Here is a 21861-nt window from a genome sequence, read left to right on the forward strand (position 1 = left end):
CCCAACGAGAGGCGGCGATTAAGTCAGATTCCCAAGTTTCCAGCTGAGAACCTCCAGGAAATCTAACAGATTCACCACAGTCAGAGTGGAACCACTCACGGTGCCTCGCATCGGCAGGCAAATGGCGATAGAGACCACCCCACTTCCCATCGCAGGTAATTCAACTCTTTGAGTTTTGTAACCAAGGCATGAAGTGATCTCTTAAGACTTGGCATGTGGAGACGTTTCTCCAGCGCCGCTTGTTCTCTCATTCGGGACGGTACTCCATCCACTGTTTCACTGACTTTGTGTCGATCCTGTCCCCCCCACCCCACCCTGACATTTCCCCCCATCCATCTCACTGCACAGCCACAATAAAGACCGGCACAGTCACCGGGAGATTGACATCTTTCATTTTCTGTTGACATTTAAAGCAAATGATCAGACTAACTCCCGGAGCGCCGCAGATTGGCACCGAGGGAGCACAGCGATTTTCACGGTTGTCAGAAAAGCACGGGAGCAAATTGTCTGCGATCATTCGTCTGTTTTAACATGGAGGGGGTGGATAATGATGAGTTCGAGGGGGGGTGGGGAATAAAATAAAGCACTGCCTGATATAACTGGCCACCTGCCCTGTTTGACTGCACATCTGAACGTTCACAGGAAAATATAAACAAATGCTTTGTTGCCATGTTTGTCTATGTTGTGTATCCTTACAAAAAAAAAGTTTTTTTTGAAGAAAGCACACATAATTATCCAATTTGGTTGAAATTATAAGTTGATATTGACATTCTGGCCAACAGAAACGGTGCACGGTGAATGCGTCCAGTGCCAGAGGTTAGCATAGCGACAAAACATTACACAATACAGACAAATACACAAGGAAATAAATAAATCGCAAGATAAAACCAAATATCTTTCTTTCATATTGTCTATCTTGCAACCTCAAAACACCAAATGATTTGTTTAAATATTGCAAACGTTAGATTTATTTTGAATAAAAAATGAGGTCTGCAGATGCTGGAGATCACAGCTGCAAATGTGTTGCTGGTCAAAGCACAGCAGGTTAGGCAGCATCTCAGGAATAGAGAATTCGACGTTTCGAGCATAAGCCCTTCATCAGGAATAAGAGAGAGAGAGCCAAGCCGGCTGAGATAAAAGGTAGGGAGGAGGGACTAGGGGGAGGGGCGATGGAGGTGGGATAGGTGGAAGGAGGTCAAGGTGAGGGTGATAGGCCGGAGTGGGGTGGGGGCGGAGAGGTCAGGAAGAGGATTGCAGGTTAGGAGGGCGGTGCTGAGTTGAGGGAACCGACTGAGACAAGGTGGGGGGAGGGGAAATGAGGAAGCTGGAGAAATCTGAATTCATACCTTGTGGTTGGAGGGTTCCCAGGCGGAAGATGAGGCGCTCCTCCTCCAGCCGTCGTGTAGTTGTGTTCTGCCGGTGGAGGAGTCCAAGGACCTGCATGTCCTCGGTGGAGTGGGAGGGGGAGTTAAAGTGTTGAGCCACGGGGTGATTGGGTTGGTTGGTTCGGGCGGCCCAGAGGTGTTCTCTGAAGCGTTCCGCAAGTAAGCGGCCTGTCTCACCAATATAGAGGAGGCCACATCGGGTGCAGCGGATGCAATAGATGATGTGTGTGGAGGTACAGGTGAACTTGTGGCGGATATGGAAGGATCCCTTGGGGCCTTGGAGGGAAGTGAGTGTGGAGGTGTGGGCGCAAGTTTTACATTTCCTGCGGTTGCAGGGGAAGGTGCCGGGGGTGGAGGTTGGGTTGGTGGGGGGTGTGGATCTGACAAGGGAGTCACGAAGGGAGTGGTCCTTGCGGAACGCTGATAGGGGAGGGGAGGGAAATATATCCTTGGTGGTGGGGTCCGTTTGGAGGTGGCGGAAATGGCGGCGGATAATACGTTGTATGCGCAGGTTGGTGGGGTGGTAGGTGAGAACCAGTGGGGTTCTGTCTTGGTGGCGGTTGGAGGAGCGGGGCTCAAGGGCGGAGGAGCGGGAAGTGGAGGAGATGCGGTGGAGGGCATCGTCGATCACGTCTGGGGGGAATCTGCGGTCCTTGAAGAAGGAGGCCATCTGGGTTGTGCGGTGTTGGAATTGGTCCTCCTGGGAGCAGATGCGGCGGAGACGAAGGAATTGGGAATATGGGATGGCGTTTTTACAGGGGGCAGGGTGGGAGGAGGTGTAGTCCAGGTAGCTGTGGGAGTCAGTCGGTTTATAATAGATGTCTGTGTTGAGTCGGTCGCCCGAGATAGAAATGGAAAGGTCTAGGAAGGGGAGGGAGGAGTCTGAGACAGTCCAGGTGAATTTCAGGTCGGGATGGAAGGTGTTAGTAAAGTTGATGAACTGTTCAACCTCCTCGTGGGAGCACGAGGCAGCGCCGATACAGTCATCGATGTAGCGGAGGAAAAGGTGGGGGGTGGTGCCAGTGTAGTTGCGGAAGATGGACTGTTCCACATATCCTACAAAGAGGCAGGCATAGCTGGGGCCCATGCGGGTGCCCATGGCAACTCCTTTAGTTTGGAGGAAGTGGGAGGATTGAAAAGAGAAGTTATTCAGGGTGAGGACCAGTTCAGTCAGTCGAAGGAGGGTGTCAGTGGAAGGGTACTGGTTAGTGCGGCGGGAAAGGAAGAAGCGGAGGGCTTTGAGTCCTTCGTGATGGGGGATGGAGGTGTACAGGGACTGGATGTCCATAGTGAATGAACAGGTTACAAAATAATTGTTCTCTGACCTCACTGAATGACCAAAATCGATTTGAAAATGCGTTCCCTTGTAAATATTCTGACTGTATTCCCTTTAGGAAGTGTCTGGATCCCATGGTTCCTCTCATGTAAGTCCCCAGCGTCAGCCCAGCTGTCAGGAAGAATATATTCTGTTTAATGAATTGCCTCTATCCTATACGAGAAGAAAAGACAGAAAATTGATAGGAATTGCCTGGAGCTATTGTCATTCATATCCTGATGGGCATCTCTAGAGGTACATTGGCACTGATTGCCTGTACATCCTTTCAGGCAGGGAATAACAGAAGGGGAGAATTAAGACTAAGGGAAACAATGAAACAAAAATGAGCAAAATGATTGCTAAAATCACTTGGTTCTTTTATCTCATCTATGAAAAATGCACCACTATTCTCTTTGCAATAACCTTTGAAGTAGGCAGACTAAATTCAAAATATTCCTGATGAAAGGCTCTTGCCTGAAACATCAATTCTCCTGGTCCTCGGGTGCTGCCTGACCTGCTTTTCCAGCACTGCACTCTCAACACTAAATTGAAAACATACCAGGGCTTGCTTTGTTATTAGTGACTTGCTAACAGTTGAAGGACAGACTAATCTTACTTTAAAGTCTGAAGAAGAGTCATACTGGACTCAAAACTTTAACTCTTTTTCTTTACCAAGCCTTTCAGCTATTAAATATTATTGCAACAAAAATGCTGCAGTCAAATGAACAGAGAGTCTGGAAGCAAAAGTTGCCATAACAGACAATTGACAAAATAAGATTTTAACTGCAATGTCGTGAGAGTGAAAGAGAGAGATTTAGATATTGAGACAGTAAGAGAGAATTTGTGGAGGGAGACTGAATGTGAGAGAACAACTCCTGAATTAAATAATACCTCAAATATTATTTAAAGTTTATGTCTTATGGTTCCTGAATTCTTATTTCAAATTACTGATTGTCACGTATTATGTGTGAGTTACAAAGAATGCATTTCATTCTTTCTTGTCATAATTCAGACTTGTCCATGGGCTTTGAGAGTTTGTCCCTTGAATAGCTGAATTATGCATGACAGAGAGAGTGAAAGTTTCACCCAAAATGAACAAGAGATTAGAGTGGTGCTGGAAAAGCACAGCAGTTCAGGCAGCATCCGAGGAGCAGTAAAATCAACGTTTCGGGCAAAAGCCCTTCATTGCATGAGGATTTGTGAGGGGCAGAAGTGGCTGTGGGAGCGGCCATGATGGGGACAGAAGTGACATCATCAATCAGCATGGGGATGGTGGTTGCATGACCCGCATGGCTAATGGCGTCCAAGCAGTTCCAGAGGCCGGGGGAATCTACTGGATGTTCGAGGAGCGTTGGTTATGGAGATGGGTAGATAAAAGTTTGTTGTACTTACAGTTTTTGATGTTTGAGATGGAGTTGAAATACTGTTTGTTGAGAGCATGAATTCTCCTGAGAACATAGTAAAGGAGGGGTCCTTTGCAATTCTGAGAGAGTGTGGCCCTCAGCTGAGGCAGGGCTGACTGTAGAGAGGTTAGGTGCCGGCGCATTGCTGCAAGTGTGGAGCGGAGGATCTTGAAGGAGAACTGTTGCTGGTGTTTTTGAATCTGTAGTCTGTACTGTTTGTCCTGTTCGGGTCCGAACTCTGCTGGTTTAAAGGTGGTCCGGAGTCCGTGTGGGATGAGTTGGTTACGGAGGCAGGCACTGAGGAAGCAAATGTGGCAGTGGTAGCGAGTCTGTTTCACGACATGGTTGAAGAGCTTCAGGACAGAGGAAATGACCCGGGAGTTGCAGTGGGAGAGGGACTCCCTGAGATTCTTGTAGAGAGAGGAGGAAAACTTCTTCAAGGCAGGCATCCTTGCAAGAGGATTCGCAGTAGGGTTAAAATCAACGAGGTAAAAACAATGACTGCAGATGTTGGAAACCAGAGTCTAGATCAGAGTTTTTTGCCTGAAATGTCCATCTTACTGCTCCTCTGATGCTGCCTGACCTGCTGTGCGTTTCCAGCACCACTCTAATCTAGACTCTGGTTTCTAGCATCTGCAGTCATTGTTTTTACCAAAACGAACAACTCACACATGGGAAGCAGTAGTAAGCAACAATTGATTATTAGGCCAGGGGTTAGGAAAGAACAATCAATGTCTTTCTGCTTGATTGTTACCCAGGACTTCTTGAAGCCCACTTGTGTGAAGTATAAAGAAGAAAGAGTTGTGCTATGACATCCACTTATAGTTGATTCACCTGAGTGGCATCACTCCCTAACAAGGCTTTGTATCTTTCCCCTGGGGTGGGGGAGTCCAGAACTAGAGGGTATAGGTTTATGGTGAGAGGGGAAAGATTTAAAAGAGACCTAAGGGGCAACTTTTTCCCACAGAGGGTGGTACGTGTATGGAATGAACTGCCAGAGGAAGTGGTGGAGGTTGGTACAATTGCAACATTTAAAAAGCATCTGGATGGGTATGTGAATAGGAAGGGTGTAAGCCAAGTGCTGGCAAATGGGACTCGATTAATTTAGGATATCTGGCCAGCATGGATGAGTTGGACTTCAGGGGTTCTTTCATGCTGCACATCTCTATGACTCTATGACTCTAAGTGAAGCCCAACTGGACACTATTATCCAAGTCATAGAGTCATAGAGATATACAGCATGGAAACAGATCTTTCAGCCCAACTTGTCCATGCCAACCAGGTATCCCAACCCAATCTAGTCCCATTTGTATTATACTCACCCAAAGAATTAACTTCTACAACAGAGAGACTAAAAGAAGAAAATTCATAAAGAAGCAAAAAAGAAAAAAATTATGCAACCTCTTTGTAATAGTTCTTTGAATAATAAAACAGGGTATCATTTGGTCATACCATAAAAAAATGTTACTGAGAAAGGGCATATTTCCTCAATAGATTTCACCTTGCACTCATCAGGACAATTCACAAGAATACCAATTCAAAGGAAAAATCAACAATGATACTGCATGAGTAGATAAGATTAATTGGTTGGCAAGTACTCTCATTGATAGAGGCATTTTCATGGAGAATGTATTATTAATGCTGATTGACATTAAATAAACAGGCTTTGTTTAAATTTTAATCAGGCAAGTTGACTCAGATTTATTATGTTATTCTCCTGAGAGATAAATCTGTGAACGGCAGTCACTCTATTTTGTTGAATTGGATCAGGTATACTGTGTATACATAGAATCATAGAATCCCTACAGTGTGGAAACCTGCCATTTGGCCCAAAAAAGTTCACACCAACCCTCCGAAGAGTAACCCACACAGACCCATTCCCCTATTCTATTACTCTACATTTCCCCTGACTAATGCACCTAACCTACACATCCCTGAACACTACGGGCAACTTAGCATGGCCAATTCATCTAACCTGCACACCTTTGGACTGTGGGAGGAAACTGGGGCTCCCAAAGGAAACTCCACAGACACAGGGAGAATGTGCAAACTGCACACATTCTGTTGCCCAAGGCTAGGATTGAGGCTTTGGTCAAGAAAAAGAAGGAGGTTTATGGCAGGTATAGGTGGTATAGGAATCCTGAGAAGGATATAAAGGTAGTGGAAGTATACTTAAGATAGAAATCAGGAGGGCAAAAAGGGGACATGAGATAGCTTTAGCAGATAGGGTTAAAGGAAATCAGAAGGTGCTAAACTTGACCTATTTTTTGGAAATAAGGCAGGACAGGTGACTGAGGTGTCAGTGGGGGAGCACTTTGGGGCCAGCAACCTATTAGGTTTAAAATAGTGATGGAAAAGGATATACCAGATCTAAAAGTAGAAGTTCTAAATTGGAGAAAGGCCAATTTTGATGGTATTAGGCAAGAATTTTCAAAAGTTGATTGGAAGCAGATGTTCGCAGGTAAAGGGACGGTTGGAAAATGGGAAGGTGGAGAACTGATTACTGGACCTCTTGCTGAGATATTTGTATCATCGATAGTCACAGGTGAGGTGCCAGAAGACTGGAGGTTGGCAAACGTGGTGCCACTGTTTAAGAAGGGCAGTAAGGACAAGCCAGGGAACTATAGACCTGTGAGCCTGACGTCGGTGGCAGGCAAGTTGTTCGAGGGAATCCTGAGGGACAGGATGTACATGTATTTGGAAAGGCAAGGACCGATTAGTGCTAGTCAACCTGGCTTCGTGCATGGGAAATCATGTCTCACAAACCTGATTGAATTTTTTAAAGAAGTAACAAAGAGGATTGATGAGGGCAGAGCAGTAGATGTGACCTATATGAACGCCTTCTTCACTATCCTATCTACCTGCGACTCCACTTTCAAGAAGCTATGAACCTGCACTCCAAGGTCTCTTTGTTCAGCAACACTCCCTAGGACCTTACAATTAAGTGTATAAGTCCTGCTAAGATTTGCTTTCCCAAAATGCAGCACCTCACATTTATCTAAATTAAACTCCATCTGCCACTTCTCAGCCCATTGGCCCATCTGATCAAGATCCTGTTGTAATCTGAGGTATCCTTCTTCGCTGTCCACTACACCTCCAATTTTGATGTCATCGCAAACTTACTAACCGTACGTCTTATGCTCGCATCTAAATCATTTATGTAAATGACAAAAAGTAGAGGACCCAGCAACGATCCTTGTGGTACTCCACTGGTCACAGGCCTCCAATATGAAAAACAACCCTCCACCACCACCCTCTGTCTCCTACCTTTGAGCCAGTTCTGTATCCAAGTGGATACTTCTCCCTTTATTCTGTGAGATCTAACCTTGCTAACCAGTCTGCCATGAGGAACCTTGTTGAACGCCTTACTGAAGTCCATATAGATCACATCTACCATTCTGGTCTCCTCAATCCTCTTTGTTACTTCTTCAAAAAACCCAGTCAAGGTTGTGAGACATGATTTCCCACACACAAAGCCATGTTGACTATCCCTAATCAGTCTTTGCCTTTCCAAATACCTGTATGTTTGTAGTTAATAAAGAAGGTTAATTTGTTTTGTAAAATGAGGAGCAGTATTTTTCTACATCAGCATCAAAAAACAGGGACTAATTTTGCCATCTTTACATTACTTAATATGTTGATCCTGCTGATAATGCTTCTTTACCTTGTTGAAGTAAGTGAAAGGGGTTTTCTTAATTTCTAATCTTGCAATGTAAAAGACAACATCACTCTAGTTTCATTCATTCTAGCTAGGATTGGAAGAAATGAATCAATGTGGAGGTAACAAGAAACAAACACAAACTAACATGCAGGCAAGATGGAGAAGCCTACAAACTTGTAAGAAGTAGCAAGTTAAATGTGGAAAACTGGAGGTTCCAGTGATGGGAAAGTGTTGCACATACAGGAAATGGCCCATAGTGGCATTCAAATCACATTGTCAGCATTAATGCTTAAAAATACAGAATATCTGCAGTTAAGAAAACAACATTAAAAAGACATTCTCACACATTATCTGAGGCACACCGACAGAACACAGGGAACTGGTCCAAAGTAAAAACAACAAACTGGAAGCTGGAAATCAGAAACAAAAACAGAAATTGTTGGAGAAACTCATCAGGTCTGGCAGCATCAGTGAGAGAAACCAGAGTTTATATTTTGGATCTAGTGACCCATCTTCAGGCGTGATTATAGTGAAGAAGAGGTTGATATGCAGAGGAAGCTGAACGACGCGGCGGGGAATATTTTGTTCGGATAATTGAATGTTTGGATAATCGAATGTTTGGATAATCGAATGTTTGGATAATTGAATGTCGAATAGCACAGTTTAGCCAAGCATCGGGACCTTGCATTTGCGTTCGGATCATCCAAAGTTCGGATAATTGAACGACGGATAATTGAACGCCGGATAATCGAGGTTCCTCTGCAGGTGGCATGAGGGAGGGGGAAGAGTGAATGATCTGTGGAGATAGAGCCCAGAGAAAGAGAACAACAGAGTTAATGTTTTGGGTAAGTAACCTTTCCTCAGAACAGAATCAGTTATGAGGAAGGGTCACTCAAACCAAAGCGTTAAGTCTGATTTCTCCCCACAGATGCTACCTGACAGGTTGACTTGTGCCACCAATTTCTGGTTTTGTTTCCGATTTATAGCATCTGCAGTTCTTTCAGTTTTTAAAAAGAACAGCAGTTGAGCAGAGGCGAGAGTGTGGTGCTGGAAAAGCAAAGCCGGTCAGGCAGCATCCAAGGAGAAGGAGAATTGATGTATCAGGCATCAGGAAGGACTTATGCCCAAAATGTTGATTCTCCTGCTCCTTGGGTGCTGCCTGACCTGCTGCGCTTTTCCAGCAACACATTCTCAACTCTGATCTCTCACATCTGCAGTCCTCACTTTCTCCTAGCGTTGAGCAGAGAAAGGAATGGGTAATGGTCAGTTTTTTTGAATTTTTGAACTTGATATTGAGTCCAGAAGACCAAATGGTCCCGAAATGGAAAATGAAGATGCTGTTCTTCCAACTTGGGCTGAGATTTACAGGATTGGAAGAACAGTGTCTCATTTTCCACTCTGGGACCTTGTAGCCTTTAGAAGTTAGTATCGAAATCAGTAAAGTTAGGGCTTGAGCACCTCCTCCCATGTCCTTACCCCAAGCACCACACTTCAGGTCTTGTCATTACGTGGGCAGCAACTGGAAACAGCCCATTGTCCGTTACCAATGGACCCTATTAGCAGTTATTGATTTCCCCAGGCTGACCATTAACCAATACTTTGTCTGACCGGCTGCTGTTCTCACTCTCTGGATGCCATCTCCATCTATCATTTACTTCTCCTCGTTCCCCTCACCTCACCTTCAGCATGGATACCAATCTTTTCCTTGCTGCAACCAGTTCTGATAAAGGGTCACGGGACCCAAAATGTTAATTTGTTTGCTCCCAGATGCTGCCAACCTACTGAGTTTCTCCAGTAACTTTTGTTTTTATTGGTGCTGGAAACTGGTCAACCATTGCAAATGTAGGCTCATACGTATATGCTTAACAGTTTAACAAATGACTCAGTTGTATTATTCCACATGTTTATTCATTGTAATGCATTCACCTGTATAGAAAGTGCAAATTACCCCAGCACAGTACTTTAGAGTAAAATTAATGTTTATATCTGTAACATTTGAGTATTTCAAGAGGAAGTAAACTTACAATAATTGAAAGTAGAGGAAATCATTTGATCTACAGAAAGACAGTGCATTGTTAGAAATGACACCAATTTCTATTGATATACCATTACAGAGCTGTTTGGTTGCTGCATGACAACACTTGTTATGGACTTCTGCAGCAGTTCAAAGGAATCTATTGACATTTACTGGCTGAAAGAAAAGTCATGAATTCAATATTTCAGCAGCAGCTTTAACACTGTATTCAGCATTAGTCAATGGGAATCAGAGGAAAACTCTCCAATGGTTGCAGTCATACCTGGTGCAAATGGTTGTGGAGGCCTGTCATCTCAGCTCCATGACATCCTTACAGGCATTCCTCAGGGTAATGTCTTTGGCCCAGCCATCTTCAGCTGCTTTATCAATGACCTTTCTCCAGCACAAGGTCAGAGTAAGGATGTTTGCTGATAAGTGCACAATAATCTGCACCATATGTGACTCCTCAGGTACTGAAGCAGCCCTTTCCCATATGCAACGAGTCCTGGAAAATATCCAGTCTTGGGTTGATAATTGCTAAGTGATGTTTGCACCGCATAAGTATCAAACAATGATCACATCCAATAAATGAGAAAGTAACTATCTCCAATTGGCATTCAACAACGTTTCCATCACAGAATCACCTATTATCAACATCCCAGGGTTGCCATTGACCAGAGATTGAACTGGACTAGCCATATAAATACTGTAGCCAGAATTCTGCAATGAATAACTCACCTCCTGTCATCCCATAACTTGTCCATCACACACATGACACAAATCAGGAGTGAAATACTCTCCACTTGCCCTTATGGGTACAGCTATAGCAACACTCAAGAAGATTGACACCATCCAGGAATTGGTAGCTGCTTGGTTAGCATCTCACCCATCATCACCTTCAAAATTCACTCCCTTCGCAACTAGACACATCCAGAAGATGTACTGCAGCAACTCAGGCTCTCCTGAGTGTACCTTCCAAACCTGCAACCTCCATCATTTACTGGAAAATAACAAAAGATGCATGAGAACACCATCAGTTACAGGTTCCCCTCCAAGTGGCACACTATGTTGTCTTGGAACTCCTTGTTGGTGGTTCAGAATTCTAGAACACCCTTCCTATGAGTATATGTTTTGAGTCTCTATGAGTGTCCCTTCACCCCAAGGACTGCAGCAATTCAAAAAGGCAACTCACCACTGCCCACTACAGGGCAAGTAGGGATAGGCAATAAATTCTCAGCGATACCCACATTCAATGAATAAATGAAAAAATGACAACTCTTCCGAGTTAATGTCTTTCTAATAATTCTTATTTTGATTTGTTGACAAGAACTAATGTAATCCATTGCTGAAATTAATTTAGGCTTCTTGATTCAACAATTGCGCTAGTTGTTACTTGGAAATACAGAACTCGAGATTTGCTGAAAAAATACACATTTATTCAAAGCTTTTCATCCTGCACTCACAATTCACAGAGTAAAAATTCAAGGAGAAAACCAACATTTCTTAGAATAGAGAGTGCTGATTGGTTGACAAGTGAACTGTGATTGATATAAGCATTGTCATGAAAAACACATCTATTAATACTGATTGATACTAAACAGTCAGGCTTTGTTAAATTATAAAGGTTGACTCTGACTTATCATCCTAAGTAATGAACCAACAAATGTCAGTCACCTGTTTTGTTGTGTTGAACCAGGCACTGGGTTTATAAATGTTCTTTCTGTCTTCAAACTGCTCATTTGACCTTGCTAGCCTATTCACCAAAGTAGTGCTCAAAATAGCTACAAGCATCTGAGCTGCAATACTATATCATAAAGGTCTAAAACCATAATTGTTTGAAACAGTATGCCTGTTCTATTCAGTTCTATGCCTGTCCAAATGGGTAATTTTGCCATAAGATCCCCACTCGGGCCAGTGCTCAGGAATATCTTTGTTGAGTTCCATGAGAAATGCTTCCAATAGAATGAAAAAGTAACTTCATTTCCCCTCACACTTCTGATATGTTACAGATGTGTTTACTGTATTTGAATCTGCAACTGCATGTGATGATTATATGTCCATCCTGTTTTCAAATTGACTTTTGAAATGGAGCAGTCAAGTGAGTTCCCTTTTCCTTGATATCCTTGTTGAGAAATCAGTCTGGGTGTTCTACCAATTGTCTAAGAAAAACCGACCTTCGTCGGTCAGTATGAGCATTGAGATTCCAACAATATGATACCTTACCAGAAACGTCATAAATAAGCATTGGCTCAATGTGCAAACCTAATGCTGAAATACGGCTCACCAAATCCATCCTGCAGGTTATTTACTACCCTGATCATATAATTTCCTGAATATTGCACAAAATCATAGAAGGCTCCAAGGTCTGAAAAGTGCCCAGTGAACCTCAGATCGCTTGGGGTAAAGATATTTCAAAAGTTTAAGTAACTGGTGAAGCTGGCTGTTTCACCTTGGTCCAATATAACTGGTGAATGCCAATAACAGAATATTGCTGTCAAGTCAAGAAGATGTTCTCCCTGAAACAGTCATGAGTAATGTAGGACATGATGTGATTCTGCTAATTGGACAACAACAGCTTGAAACCCTGGAATGTGCAAGAAACCATCCTGACAATCAACTTAGGATTGTTATTGAAGTGGTATGTTTTAGAGAATGAATTAAAAGATGACAGAAAGATAGTAAAATGGAAAGGTTTAGAGAGCAACTTCCAAAGACTAATGCAAAGATTGCTGTAATCTTGGCGGCCAATAGTGCGGCAATTAACATTAGGGATGGGCAATAACTGGAAATGAAGCAGCACAAAGATCTCGGAGAGTTGTCGGGTTGAAGTGATTTGGAGATGCCAGTGTTGGACTGGGGTGCACAAAGTTAAAAATCATGCAACACCAGGTTATAGTCCAACAGGTTTAATTAGAAGCACTAGCTTTCGGAGTGATGCTCCTTCATCAGGTGGTTATAGAGTATAAAGGTTTAAGGAAGTTCCATAGCAAGGGAGGAATAAGGACACGGAAGAGCTTGAAAAGCAATATGAGAATTTTGTAATCAAGGCACTCTTAGATTGAGATCCAGTGGACACAAAAGTGATGGTTGAACGCAAATTAGGATAGAGCCAGCAGAATGTTGGATAACAAGAAGTTAACAATGCGTGGAAGATGAGGAGTAACCTGGGTTGTATTGGGAGGCCTAGTTTTGTTTGGAGACCAAAAACATGGATGTGGGTTTCAGCAGGAGATGAACTGAAGCAGGAACAGAAATAGACAATAGTTAAAAGCAGGCTAGCAACGCAAGGTCTTATTCCTGCAATGAAAGAACAAATGCATTTCCATTTAGCTCATAATGTAATGTCAATTTTTCAATTTGTCACACCTCATATCCCCAGGTTCCTTTCAATTGAAGTGCATATTTCACTTCATCACTTAAGCTTGCCCAGGTTCTTTCCTCATTTGTGAATGTTGATATTCAGTATTTTTCACGACTCCCAAAGACAACTTGTAGATATTAAATTGTGTTTGACAAACAGATTATAATAATGAAACATGTGGCCCTTAATTCAGCTAGTAAGGAAGTTATGACCTTAAGTATTTTTCATTATTAAAAAAACAAACTATTTATTGTATCATATTTTTTGCAATATAATAAAATAGGCATATATTTACACAGTATTTTCCTATAACCTGCCAATCAAGCTGCCAATCATGTCACAGATTTGCTTTGCATTATGGAACCAAAGAAAACATCAAACAGAAGTAAACTGGGTACCCACATGAGCAGAAATATCTATGTTGAACTGATCGCTGATCACAAATCAAATGAAAACATTCTATGCTTTATAAGTGGATTCTGTAAACTAATATTAAGACCTTATCAATAACTTATCCTATGGCCGACCGTCATAAAGCACAAATTTTCTGCACTTCATATCATTGAATTTCAAACTGAGCAGAGTGAAAAAAGGATGAGTTAACACACAGACAATTTTACTTAGGACCAGGGTCTCCAGTAAAATATAGTGGAGGAGAAAGTGAGGACTGCAGATGCTGGAGATCAGAGCTGAAAATGTGTTGCTGGAAAAGCGCAGCAGGTCAGGCAGCATCCAAGGAACAGGAGATTCGACGTTTCGGATATAAGCCCTTCTTCAGTAAAATATAGTGCACTTGCCAGACAACCCATGTAAACATTAGGTTTTTAGTAAAATTAAGCAATTTGATTTTAAGTATAGCGTTTTGTAGAAGATTTCCTTTATATTGACATCTTTAAAATATAATCTGCACAAAAACAATTTCAGATCATAAGTGGAAATTTCAGATTTGATTTTCAGTCAGACCCTAGAGCAATTCAAGTCAGTCTTCCAGAAAAAAAAACAGAGTTGAACACCCAGAGTTGCTGAGTAAGTAAACTATTACAACTGGCAGCTGGGTCAGAAACCAGAAGACACAGCATTAACATAATTGGCAAGAACCAAACAGATATTGATGAGAAGTTGTTTTGTACAACAGTTTGTTATGCTTTGAAATTTAGTGCCTGAAACTAAAGCACATTCGATAGTGACTTTCAAAAGGGAATTGGATATATAGTTGAAAAAGTCAAAAATTGCTTAAAAACTGTGGGTGGGTCATGAATTAGATAGCACTTTCAAATTCTGACAGGACAGGCTCCAAAGACAGCTTCTCTCCTGTAAAATCAATTATCTTCTTGTAATTCATTAATTTTGCAAGACAAGAGTTCTATTTTCGCATGCAAAATCTCAGTAATCTACACTGGCCACTGAAGCAGCGTCTAGAAAGTAGCTCTGAGCCTGAAATCCCTCAAAAATTGAAACACCGATCTGACAAATTTAGTCATGTGAAAATGGAGTGTGATGGTCAGGTTTTTTACCAGAGGAAATTCAGACGTAGAGTTAACCCTGCGTTGCGTCTGTGTGCGTACACTGTGGATGGGCAAAAACTTAAGTTTTAGGCCCAGACACTGCATAGCACAGAGACATCAGAAGGAAACATCTCATGATAATAACAACAAAAGTGATGCGTTAGGATATATTATAATGATAATCTAATATTGCACAATATACATGCAGTGTTTTTGTTCAAGTCCTGGCCTAGTCTTTATTTAGAGTACAAAATCCAGCTGTTTATAGAGGTCCTGGAAAATTTTCTAAGAGGACCATTACATGTTCCCTGGTTTAAAAGTTCTTCACAATCACAACAGACTTGGAGAGCTGGATCATTTTGCTCTACCCATTTTACACAGTAACCACTTTCATCTGCATCTGTACTGTACTGTACATCCAAACCTTCTGCTCCATTCCTAGTTATTTATAGTTAAGCTACGTGAGATCACTTGTTAACATTTTTTTTTGCTGTTAATCATTAAAAACCTGGAGTGAATATTTTGTGATGTGGAGGTGCCTGTGTTGGATTGGGGTGGACAAGGTCAGAAGTCACACGACACCAGGCTATAGTCCAACACATTTATTTGAAATCACAAGCTTTCAGAGCGCTGCTCCTTCATCGGGTAAAGTGAAGGGAAACACACTGGCACAGGATTTATAGGCAGAGAGATCAAAAGATAGTACAAATGGAGTTTTGACAGGGTGAATACCAAGTCTCTGCAGGTCATCAAAAGTGTCAGATGTTATGAGTAAGGCATCAACAGCTGTATAGCAAGTGAAGGGATGGCCTATGAACCAATTAAATGACACAGTGTGATAATTACAAAATATTAAAAATAAGATGGTGCTAGAACAAACCAAATGTTTGGAATAACATGATCGGTATAAGAGTCGCATGCTGAGGGTCTAACCAAAGTAACAGGTAATCCAAACTAATTAAGGTGGAGAGATCATAACAAGTTAACGAGGTGATGGTGTCAAAACAGGATAGTAAGGAAGATTTTACAAACACAGAACATGATGGTGGGGTTACATGTCGCGTGACATTGAACCCAAGGTCACTGTAGAAGCCATCTTCATTGGTGCAAAACTTGGCTCTCAGTTTCTGCTTGGTCATTTCTGCATTGTTGTATCACTTTGGAGAACATTTACTAAGGATTGTAGGCTGAATGGCCTTGACGGCCGCAGTGTTTCTCGACTGGGAGGGAACATCTCTGTTTGGCGATTGTTGTGCGGTGTCCATTCACCTGTTGTCACAGCGTTTGCATGGTCTCTCCAATATGCCATGCTCGGGGCATTCTTGCATGAAAGATGTGAGGTAGACAACATTGGTCGAGTCACATGAGTACCTGCCGTGTACATGGTGGATGGTGTTCCCATGTAATGTTAATATCTTTAAGCAGACCACCATTCGCAGCTAACTACTCAGCCTTCAGGACAACAGCGATCACGACACCACTCAGCCTTGCCGTGGCAACCTCTGCAGAACATCTCAGATCATCCACATGGATAATACCACCCCACGTGGGAACACCACCAACATGTACACAGCACGTACTCATGTTACGCAACAAATGTTGTCTGCCTCATATGCTGCAGGCAAGGATTCCCTTGAGGCATGGTACATCGGCAAGACCATGCAGATGCTACAACAACAGATGAATGGACACCGTGCAACAATCACCAGACAGGAATGTTCCCTCTCAGTTGGGGTACATGTCAACGGTCAAGATCTTTGGGTAAGTGTTCTCCATGGCAGCCTTCAAGACACACAACAATGCAGAATCGCTGAGCAGAAACTGATAGCCAAGTTCTGTACCCATGAACATGGCCTCAACTGTGATCTTGGGTCATGTCTAGCTACATGTAATCCCATCATGCTCTTCTCTATTTGTGAAATCTTCCTTACTGTCCTGATTTGACATTATTACCATGGTAACCTGTTTTGATCACTCTATCTTAAATAGTATATATAGTTTAGGATTACTTATTACTTTGGTTCAACTCTCAGCATACCTACCATGTTATTCCAGCCATTTCATTTATCTCTAGTACCATTTTATTTTTAAATTTTTTTTGAAGTTATCTCCATGTCTCAATTAATCATCCCTTCACTTGCTATTCAGCAGTTGACATTTTACTCAAACCATCTGACACTTCTGAAGACCTACAGAGACTTGGTATTCACCCTGTCAAAACTCCATTTATACTATCTTTCGATCTCTCTGCCTATAAATTCTGTGTCAGTGTGCTTCCCTTCACTTCACCTGACAAAGGAGCAGCACTCTGAAAGCTGGTGATTTCAAATAAATGTATTAGACTATAACCTGGTGTCATGGGACTTTTGACCTTGAATATTTTGTGTTATCATCACCACAGATCACAATTCTGGTACCAGTTTTTCACTCAAAAAGTAAAAATGCATTTACGTATGTTACATCTTTAAAAATTAATCTCTAACATTTCTCACCAGTTTTGCATTTTGGGATTCCTTTTAATCAGAGCTATCCCAGTGATATCACTGAGCAACAGAAGCCATTTGAATTTCAGGGTGAACTCCATTCATTTAAAAAGCTTCGTGGCTTTGAATTCAAACAAAAATAAGCATTTTCTGTGAAAAAATACCTTTGAGTTTCTCCTAAACTTTATTTTCCCAGATTTTAATCAGTTGAACATTCGGATAAACTATTTGGTTAGGAATAACACTCAAAAAAAGTAAAAGCAACAAAACAGTTTCTTATAATCAAATAGGGAAATTAGTTTTTCAATAGAAACCCTCCAGTGTGGAAACAAGCCATTCAGCCCAACATGTCAACATAGATTATCCCACCCGGGCATATTCCCCTCAGTAATGCACCGAGCCTACACATCCTAGTGCAGCCAATTGACCTGACCTGCGCATCTTTGGACTGTGGGAGGAAGCCCATACAGACACGGGGAGAATGTACAAACTCCACTCTGACAGTCACCCGAGGCTAGAATTGAACCTGGGTCCCTGGTGCTGTGAGACAGCAGTGCTAACCACTGAGCCACCATGCTGCCCATTTAACATTGGCTTGACTTGTTAAAAAATTTAGAAGTGACAACTCTCACTTTTGATGAGAGAATTTGCTCAGTCCAATTAAAATTAACTCAAAGTTATCCAGATAATAGATGTTTGCTGGATATAAAAACTGCAATAAAGGATCAGAGCTAAATTATTACCATACAAAATATGCAAATTATATAGTGCTAATTACCGCACAATAAACACAGAGCAATTCAGGCAACTATATGTACTGTTACCTTTAATTGCTGTAAAATTGGTGTTGACACAGCTGTGCAATAAGGAATTAAAAATTAAATATTAATATTATTATGGTCATATTTTGTTTTCTGCTGTTGGTGAATACGCCTTGCAGCATTAACATGGGTTTTCACTAGCAACAAAAAGAAGATCCAAACATTCAGAATTAATAATCTGTTCAACTCTGTTGTACAAAGTCTACAGAGAAAAGTAGCCAGTGTTAGAGAAAACCCAAATTTTGTGTATCACCTCATTAAGTAACTCAGAAATGCATGAACAAAATTCATATGATGTGAATTACTTTACAGGATATCAACAATGACAATACAAGCATACACATCATCAAATTTGTACACAATAAGGTCCTATTACATCTATAATACAGTTCATGATCAATCAATCTATTTTTGTAGTTACGTTGTAATATTGATTTTGTGAGAACTCCCTGCTCTTTCTCACAAACAATACAAAAGACGTTATCCAATTTCTCCTGCTGTACCCATCAGGCTCCCAAAAATAAAATTATTTGTTCCCAAATTCTTAAACATAGTTAGGTGTGGCTATGCAATAGGCTTTTGGCTTCCTATAAAACAATTAAACGGAATCAAATATTTCTGGGGATTATTACTTCTAGGGAATAGAGATGAATTATTTCTAGGGAATAGAGAAAGTTCAATTTCCTTTTTTATCATGCAGAGTCAAATGTTGCTCGATAATGGATGAGAATGGTGGAATGTACATCAGTGTTTCAGATGGGTGTTTTGTAATATTAGTTGGTTTCTTTCATTGGTAATCTTGCTTGCTTGGTATTACTATTGTCAGCACCAGCTTTTGCTATTGGCATGTTCTGATTTCAGCAGGGTACTTCAATTAGATGTATCTAGATATGTATATATTTACAGTTTAACAGATTTCATTCTGTTTTTTAAATTTGAATTGTTTCATTACTCTATTTGTTTTCTTATATTCTGTGTTAGGAATGCTGTGAATAGGCACCAAGACTGGAATGGTCCATGGAATAATTATTTTTCCTGACGACTCAGATTGACAACAGAAAGCAACATTCCCTGCCACTCTGTCGTGCTCACTGAGATGGAACAACAAAGTCATATTATGATTTCATTTCACACGACTTCTTGGAAGATTCCAAAATACTGCACAAATCAGAAGGCATAATCACCGATGTAAAAACTGCAGCTTCAAACAAGGTGGTCAACTTTTTGATGAGCTTTATTTTAATATTTTGAGACTAAATTACTTAGATTTGAAGTAACTGAATAGTGCAGCTTATACACCTTGTTCATATTCATTGGGAACCTGAAATATTTCACTGTGCATTTTTACCATTGAAAAGACTGCAGTAGTATAATATTAAATGGGAATCACATGCCTTGGATGTCATTTAGTATATGTGGTGTTGTTATCCATTGATGTCCAAGTTCCATGACTCATGACAATTTAAAACTTCCCTAATTTCCAATTTTTCAGGTTATCTTTCATACCTTACATTTTAATACACTCTTCCTAATTATGTATTAGATTCATGTTTATAAACACGAGATTTTTTTCTCAATATTTGTAAATCCAATCACCCAAGATGGATTTTGAAGAAAAAAATGAAAGTAATATCACTGTCACTTTACATAATAGAAACAACACTATGGCATATGGACTGGGACTCCCTTCTTGGGATGATTATAATGGAAGTATTCATGATATAAAATATTTACTGGTTGGAGTCTACACACTTATTACTATTCTAGGACTTCTTGGCAACTTCTTTGTTGTAATTGCACTGTGTAAAAATCTAAAACAGAAATCAATCATTAATTCTCTGATTGGAAATTTAGCGTTATCTGATATTTTAATTCTGTTGTTCTGTTCACCATTTACACTGACATATGTTCTTTTAGACCAGTGGATCTTTGGGGAGATCATGTGTTACATAGTGCCATTTGTTCAGTGTGTGTCTGTCATGGTCTCTATACTCATGCTAATGTCAATTGCCGTGGTTAGGTATCATATGATAAGCAATCCATTATCCAATCATTTTACCATAAATACTGGATATTTGCTAATGGGAACTGTGTGGATTATTGGATTTACTATTTGCTCACCATTACCTATCTTTCATAAAATCATAGACCTAAGTGAAACTGTTCACTTGGATACCTTAAAAAATACATACTTGTGCATTGAGTCATGGCCATCTGACTCTTACAGAATTGCCTATACCTTATCCTTATTAATCATCCAATATATTTTGCCAATAGTTTGTCTAACAATCAGCCATGCCAGTGTTTGCAGAAAAATAAGTGCTACTGTGCCAAGCAGACAAGGGAGATCGGAGGAGAATGAAATGATAAATTTAACCATACATCAACCAGCTAACAAACAGTTGCAAGCACAACAGACAAAGGTGCAAGGATGGAACTATTCCTTTCTGAGAAAACACAAGAACAGATATAGCAAGAAGTGTGCCAGTGTCATGCCTGTCATGGGTAAAGTTCAAGACAACGGCAAGACTCATACTGATCTCTTACTAATCCGTGGTTCGGATAGTACACAGCCACTACCCAGTTCCTTTCTACCAGGTGTACCTGTATGTTTTGAAGTGAAAGCTATGGAATCTGAAGAGCTTGCAGATTCACATAATGTCCCAGTGACACCAAAATCCATCACAAGGTTGAGGAAACGATCACGCATTGTTTTCTACAAACTGACCATAGTAATTGTTGCTTTCACTGTAAGCTGGATGCCTCTGCATATTTTTCACCTTGTAACTGACTTCAATGCTAATCTAATCTCTAACAGGCACTTCAAGCTGGTGTACTGCATCTGTCACCTGCTGGGTCTGCTGTCCTGTTGCTTGAATCCTGTGTTGTATGGATTCCTGAACAATGGCATCAAATCCAGTTTACAATCCTTGGTCAAATGCTTTTGGGTGTAATAATAAGAAGCCAATATCAGGCCTGGCACCACAGACAAAAGAAAAGGTGAAAGTAAGGACTGAAGATGCCGGAGATCAGTGTCGAGGAGTGTGGTGCAGGAAAAGCATAGCAGGTCAGGCAGCATCCGAGGAGCAGGAGAATTGACGTTTTGGGCATAAGCCCTTCATCAGGATGCTGCCTGACCTGTTGTGCTTCTCCAACACCACACACTCTCGAGACAATAAAAACCACTGAACATGTTGATCAGTCAATAGTGCAGCTTACATCTGATCACTAAGTTCATTCATACCTGCCCCCAAGTCATTCTAACTGCTCCCTGATGTTCTACTCTGAAGGTGTTGTTAAAATAGCTCATTGCTTGCCTTACATTATTCAATCTGAATAGAAAATAATTAAATGTTTCTGCTTTGTACTATAGTGAAATTGAACAGGAAATAATAATTGAGTGATTATATGACTTTGTGCAATTAGTTACTTGTAACTAATAAAAATATTTATGGTCCTAGCTGTGTTCTTAAAATGTATTGATAAAGGAGTGGAATTTTTATCCATCGATTCAATCTCATGGGTATTTGTAAACCTCACCTACACTATATTTCATTGGCTACTAGAAATAGATTAGCGTCCCAATTTTATTTAAGCCCAGCCTTTAATCACACATATTTTTAAAAGCATAATTTGATTTTGCGCAGTCTGAGCCAAAGATGAATTAATGATATAAATGATCAACCTAGATTCCATGTCCCAACTCTTAACACACTGTCCTAACCTCAGGAGAAACCACTATTTCAGACAGTAGTGAATATGCGTTCCCTTTTCTCGATTCACCATCAAATACAATGGTCTCAACCATGCTCCTTTCTTTTTACATAAATTGAAATTCCCCGTAGAAATAATTTCTTGAAAGATATATTGTATAAACAAACTAAATGATGTTTTCATCGAATCCATAGAATCC

General features: G+C 40.9%; 1 protein-coding gene across 1 annotated transcript; it reads left to right on the plus strand.

Moving 5' to 3' along the window:
• The first annotated feature begins 19536 nt into the window (after positions 1-19536).
• On the plus strand, positions 19537-21463 carry LOC132820643 (neuropeptide Y receptor type 5-like). Its single transcript, XM_060832847.1, has one exon. The coding sequence runs from the start codon at positions 19550-19552 to the stop codon at positions 20900-20902; it is 1353 nt and encodes a 450-aa protein (XP_060688830.1). The 5' UTR covers positions 19537-19549; the 3' UTR covers positions 20903-21463.
• The last annotated feature ends 398 nt before the right edge of the window (positions 21464-21861 follow it).

This window comes from Hemiscyllium ocellatum, chromosome 1 (genome assembly GCF_020745735.1).
Source record: "Hemiscyllium ocellatum isolate sHemOce1 chromosome 1, sHemOce1.pat.X.cur, whole genome shotgun sequence".
Taxonomy (NCBI): domain Eukaryota; kingdom Metazoa; phylum Chordata; class Chondrichthyes; order Orectolobiformes; family Hemiscylliidae; genus Hemiscyllium; species Hemiscyllium ocellatum.

Bases quoted from the DNA above. Each gene is read 5' to 3' on its own strand.
- LOC132820643 (XM_060832847.1), top strand. From the start codon at position 19,550: ATGGATTTTGAAGAAAAAAATGAAAGTAATATCACTGTCACTTTACAT.